Source organism: Chaetomium globosum, genomic scaffold (genome assembly GCF_000143365.1).
Source record: "Chaetomium globosum CBS 148.51 scaffold_2 genomic scaffold, whole genome shotgun sequence".
Classification (NCBI taxonomy): Eukaryota; Fungi; Ascomycota; class Sordariomycetes; order Sordariales; family Chaetomiaceae; genus Chaetomium; species Chaetomium globosum.
This window is the reverse complement of record NT_165977.1, coordinates 3,589,605-3,595,099: the sequence shown is the minus strand read 5'-3', so window position 1 is coordinate 3,595,099 and position 5,495 is coordinate 3,589,605. Positions and strand designations below refer to the sequence as shown.

At 57.7% G+C, this 5,495-nt stretch overlaps 2 protein-coding genes across 2 annotated transcripts in view; both read left to right on the top strand.

Moving 5' to 3' along the window:
- CHGG_03250 (uncharacterized protein) overlaps nt 1–1,473 on the top strand; it is a gene marked incomplete at both ends in the record, with an annotated part of 1,849 nt that extends 376 nt beyond the window's left edge. The window contains 2 exons of the mRNA XM_001229765.1: nt 52–60; nt 115–1,473. Of these exons, the coding sequence (XP_001229766.1) occupies nt 52–60; nt 115–1,473 (1,368 nt within the window). The remainder of the gene's footprint in view (nt 1–51; nt 61–114) is intronic.
- A 915-nt stretch (nt 1,474–2,388) lies between these two features.
- Nucleotides 2,389–4,693, top strand: CHGG_03249 (uncharacterized protein; the record flags this gene model as incomplete). The annotated part of the gene is made up of 4 exons (XM_001229764.1): nt 2,389–2,494; nt 2,545–2,923; nt 3,032–4,402; nt 4,549–4,693. 4 exons carry the CDS (start codon nt 2,389–2,391, stop codon nt 4,691–4,693), a joined length of 2,001 nt encoding a protein of 666 aa, XP_001229765.1.
- Between the last annotated feature and the right edge of the window lie 802 nt (nt 4,694–5,495).

The following is a 5,495-nucleotide window of genomic DNA, read 5'->3' as shown; positions in this document are numbered from 1 at the left end:
ATCTGGAAAGACGGAATCTTCAACCAGCTGCCTCAAAATGACGTGAAGAAGATTAATATAGTAAGTAAAAGGTGAATTGGGTATCAGGACGGTGTTGTGCTGAACCCCGAAAAGGATGCTGCCAAAGCCAACTTTCCTTTGCCGCAGCGGCGGAGGGACTTCGTCAAGAAAGCCATGCAAAGCCTGAAGGAGACCTCAGATGATGTTGTGCAAAGGCTGAAATGGGTGTCCTTTGACAAGACCGCGTTCGAGCTCCTACTGTCGAGATTTTCTACTCTCAACGACAGCATGACCAATATTCTGGACGCCCGGATGCAGGTCGAAATCCACCACACCGTTCAGGATTCGAATCGTGGGATACTTCAGCTACACCATAAAATCACTGACCTGTCCCGGCTCGTCATGGCCCTGAACGTCAAGCTGGAAGCCAGTTCCCCTCTGCCAGCGTCACAAATGTCAGTCGCGCAAAAGCGTGCCAACGCTGATGGTCTCCAGCTACTGTCTCAGCTAGCCAAGTTCAAGGCTTTCAACGAGTCGATCGAATCCAACAAGAAAACCCCATGGGATGAGGCCACGGCCATGTGCTTGGAGTTGGGTAGCCCGGACCACCAAAAACATCTCCTACTTGACCGGTCCATGGTGCATATTGACCCAGCTGCCGAGGAATCTGACGAGCCGAGGTGCGAAGCCACGCTCCGTCTTTCTGACGGCACAAGTAAAAAGGTGTGGGTGGAATGGAAGGACTACGAACCACAGAGGCCGGAAGACCTTTCGCCCCCCAAGACCGTCATCTGCGAACGGGTCCGAAAATTGGCAGCGCTCTTGAGCCATTCCCCGAAGCCCGAGGCCTTCAGGACCCCTCATTGCCTGGGCTTCTTCGACAAGGCGAGCGCTGGCGGGGTGGAAGACGAGGAGGAAGACATACTAAATATGCGCCTTGGGCTTGTCTTTGAGAGACCCCTGGACGATGGTCTACATACATCCCTTCCGCCCGTCTCTCTCCGGGATCTACTCCGTTCTGCTCGCAAGCCCCGCGTTACAGACCGAGTCAAGCTCGCCCATGCCATCAGCAATTGTCTGCTGTACCTGCACGCCGTGAATTGGCTACACAAGGGGCTCCGCAGCCACAACATCATCTTCTTCCGGGCGACCGACGGTCAAGTCGATTACGCGAAACCGTACCTTTCAGGATTTGACTTCTCCAGGCCTGCCCGAGCCGATGAGATGACCGACATCCCCGGCCCCGGCGACGATGCCGAGTACAATCTTTACCGGCATCCTCTCGCACAGTCGACGAACCCGGAGGAACGCGAGCGCTTCAAGAAGAGCTTCGACATCTACAGCTTGGGCGTGTTGCTAGTCGAGATCGCGCACTGGGCAAGCGTCGAGCAGGTCCTCGGCATTGACATGAACGCTGCGAGGGGGCGGCCATCGATCGCTCTGAAAGTTCGTGAAAAACTCCTGGGTCGATGACCAGATTGCCGACCTAGGTGCCTCCATGGGTGCCGTCTACGAGACTGCTTTCTCGGGAAGTGCATAACAGGAGGGAAAGAATTGGGTTTGTCCGAGGGCGATGATGAGACGGATGATGCCGTGGCTGCCCGACTTTCTATGGTTCTTCATGAGGATGTGGTCAAGCCGCTCGGCGATATCCGAATCTAAGGTGTTCGAGGCTTTCTTTCATGGGGGTCCTTCAGCCCTTCAATGCAATGCAGGCTTAGCGAGGTCCTTGGGGTTGGGCTGCTGGCCGTTAGATGGTCGACATGACATGTTCTCCGCAGTCCCATCCTTGCCCGAAGGCCCGCTCTTACCACGGACCGGGTCCGACTCTCGTCACTTTCGCGGCTTCGGCTGACCGGAGTAACGATGGCCGTGCGTTTGGTGGAGGAAATGGTTGAGAACCACCCGCTGCAGCTCACATTCCATGATGAACCCTCTCCGCCCTGGCAGGACCCCCATTTAGCCTGTTCAAATACAGGCACGATGTCACTCACGCTTCCATGATCTTTCCGCCGCACCCGGGTAGAAGAAGCTTAGCTTTTTCGACCCGCTCAACCCCACGATCAAGAAAGATCGTTCTGGGGCCAAAATTCAGCTTGGACGGGAGGCTGGAGCGGCGGATAAACTTTACCGACCACAACGCGGGTTGGGTCTAATCTCGGAACCAGGTTGCTGCTTGGTCATAACCGAAAACAAAAATGGAAAAGACGGCAGGAACATGCACATGCAGTATGTAGTTGCGATGTCATCAAGGACGGGGCGAACTGCATGTCCGCCGGCCAAATGGGGTCGACGCGTTCATATTAAGAGACCCAGAACTATCCTTTTCGTAGTGTCCTCTCCCCATGTCTCGTCCTCGTTCCCGTTGCATTCGGACCCAGCGTCAATATGCGCCTTGTCGGTGTGACCCTGGCTCTGGCCTCCTTCGTGGCAGGCGAGTCCCTTAAACGGTTGGACACCAGCTTGACCATCTTGACCAACAATGATCTTCAGGGTACGGGCCAATGCATAGTCCCTCAGAAAAGTAGGCTAACGTCGCTGTAGGAGAATCAAGTCCCAACGCAGACAAGGCTGTGATTCTCACGGATGCCCGCCCCTACCAGGATGTATCCGAAGTGTGTTCCAAGCTAGGTGAGCGGCTGTGGGGACCAGGACAGGGACAATGCAAAAGAAACACCGCGGCCGTACCGTTTGCCGAGTCGTTGAAATATGACGGGATTGTTGATGCCTCGTCCAAGTTCTGGGTTTCGGGTTCCGATTCCAAGGCCGTGGACGTAGCTGGGCGGTTCAGCAAAGCCAACCCTTCAAAGTCGCGGTTCCTCGGGCTGTGCACCAACACGGCACCGTTCTCGACGCAGAGTTCCCAAGACACGGACGACAAGTGGCAGATCAGCCTGGACGTCAACAACCAAACTCTCACTGGGTGAGCCTGACAGAACAAGTATGAAAGAGACTCAGCTAACCCCTTTAGCTTCCGGGATCGCCTCTCTTTCCGTTTTCTGGGTATTCGCTATGCGCCGCAGCCGCAGAGGTTTACTTACCCTTCGCTGTTCCAAGGGTCCGGGGAGGCGGCTTCCGCCCTGTCATATGGCTCTCAGTGTATCCAAGGGGGCACCGGTAGCGAGGACTGCTTGTTCCTCAATGTGTGGACTCCTTACCTGCCGAATCCCAACGCGAAACCCAAAAAGAAGACCCTCCGCCCCGTTGGCGTGTGGATTCATGGGGGTGCCTTCACCGGAGGGACGGCGAATGACGCGACGTTCGATGGCGCAAACATCGTTTCGAGAGGAGACATGGTCTTGGTGGCCATCAACTACCGTCTCCTGGCGTTTGGCTTCCTAGCCTTGAAGGATGGCAAGACGAACGGAAACTACGGGTTGGCCGACCAGATCACCGCCCTGGACTGGATCCGCGCACACATCCACAACTTTGGCGGTGACAAGGACCGCATCACCGTCTTTGGCCAGTCGGCGGGTGCTGCCTCGGTCCGCGCCCTGATCGCCTCGCCCAAAGCCGCGGGTAAGTTCTCGGGCGCCATCATGCTCAGCGGCCTCGGCGGCATCAACTACGGCACCACCTACTCGGAGTACTACACCATTGACGAGCAGGTCACCGTGGCCGCCACGCCGATCCTCACCGCCACCAACTGCACCGACGCGCCCTCCCAAGCCGACTGCCTGCGCGCGGTGCCCGCATCCACCCTCAGCAAACTTAGCTCCGCCCGCTACCTCGTCGTAGACGGCACCTACCTCACCACCGCCACCCTCCCGCTCACCGGCCCGCGCCTCCCGCTCAACCTCATGATGGGCATCACGCACGACGACGGCGCCCCCTTCATCTCGTTCCCCCCGACCACCACGCCCCCCATCAACCAATCCACCTACCTCGCCTCGCAGGGCTTCGCCGTCCCGCCCGCCTCCCTCTTCCCCGTCCCCGCCACCACCGGCAACGCCACCCTCGACCTGTACACGGCCTCGGCGCGCCTCGCCACCGACGGCATCTTCCGCTGCGCCGCGCAAGCCACCGCCGCCGGCCTGCTATCCCCTCACGGCGGCCGCCTCGACAGCATCTACTACTACGAGTTCGACCGCTCGTACCAGACCAAGGGGTGGCCCGGCACGGACGTGTGCGAGCCGCGCCCCGCGCCGGGCCATCCCTACGGGGATCCGTCCTCTGGCGCGGCGCCGTATCTGAAGTGCCATTCGGGGGAGCTGTATTATGTGTTTGGGAATTTGTGGCGGCAGGGCCTGCCGCTGAGGGATGAGGAGGGGGATTTGGGGTTCTCGAGGGTCGTGTTGGATGGGTTCGCGGCGTTTGTGAGGAGGGGGGATCCAAATTTGGAAAGGGGGTGGATGAGGGCGAGGGGGTTTGATCAGGTTGGGGGGGAGGGGGTGGGGAGGTGGTGAGTTCTTTTTTCTTTTTTATTTTTTTTTCTTTGTTCTCTCCTTTTTGGGAGGGGAAGGGGGTCCCCTTTTCGAGATCTTATACCTTGCTACTCTTTGGTTGGTTGTTTGCGAGGACTGTTTGCTAACGATTCTTCACTCATAGGGAGCCGAGCAGGAAGGGGAAGCCGACCATGAGGGTGCTGGACTGGCCTAAGCCGAAGCAGAGCGGGTTTAGGGAGCTTGAGCAGTGCGAGGGCTTGGGGCTGGGGCTGGATTATTTTGTGGAAGAAATAGGGGAGTTGGCTTGAGGGTGTGAGTGTGTGCTTTACGAGACGAGCAATCAATATCGCTGCTTTGGTTGTACCTGCGTATTAGGAACCACCATAATGAGGTTGTTGAGACGAGAATTCAACGTGAATATGAATATTAGATTGCTGGTAATGTCCTCTGTTAAGCCAACGACCCAATCCCATGAGATATACAAGAATGCCCATTACGCCTATCCCAATGCCCACCCACCCCCATTTTCCTAGAGGCGCCCCCACCCCCCAAAACCCAAATTACCCTCCGACCTATAACCCAGCTGCTAATCCTTGCCCAGCAAGTCGCGCCCGGGTATCCCAGGCGTACAAAAAGAATGATAGACGGATAGTACATTTTAAAACTTCAACTTCCCCGTATCCTCCACCGCAAAACTCCACAGCGGCGCGTCGTTGGGCTCCCCCAGCCGGCTCTTCAGCCAGCAGGTGGCCCGGCCGTCGTCGAAATCGCCCTCGCCCCAGCCCGCGCCCACGCACCCCTCCTGTGAAGCGCACAGGTCCATGCACTCGTTGAGCGTGTCGGTGGGGGTGTGGTAGAGGTCTTCGGTGTCGCCGAGGTTGGAGTTGTAGTCTGTTGGGGAGGGGGGGTTAGGTTGGGTTGTGGTTATGACTGTGGGGAAAGGGGGGGGGATATGTACCTCGCCCGCAGAGAAGAAGATAGCTCTTTTGGGGGTTCTCCGGGGATGTGTAGAGTGTGAGGTTGCTAACGGGACATGATATGAGGCCGGTAGATGGGCCGGCGCTTGCGGTGGGGAGGGGAAGGGTCCTGGTTGGTGAGGGGGATGGTGTT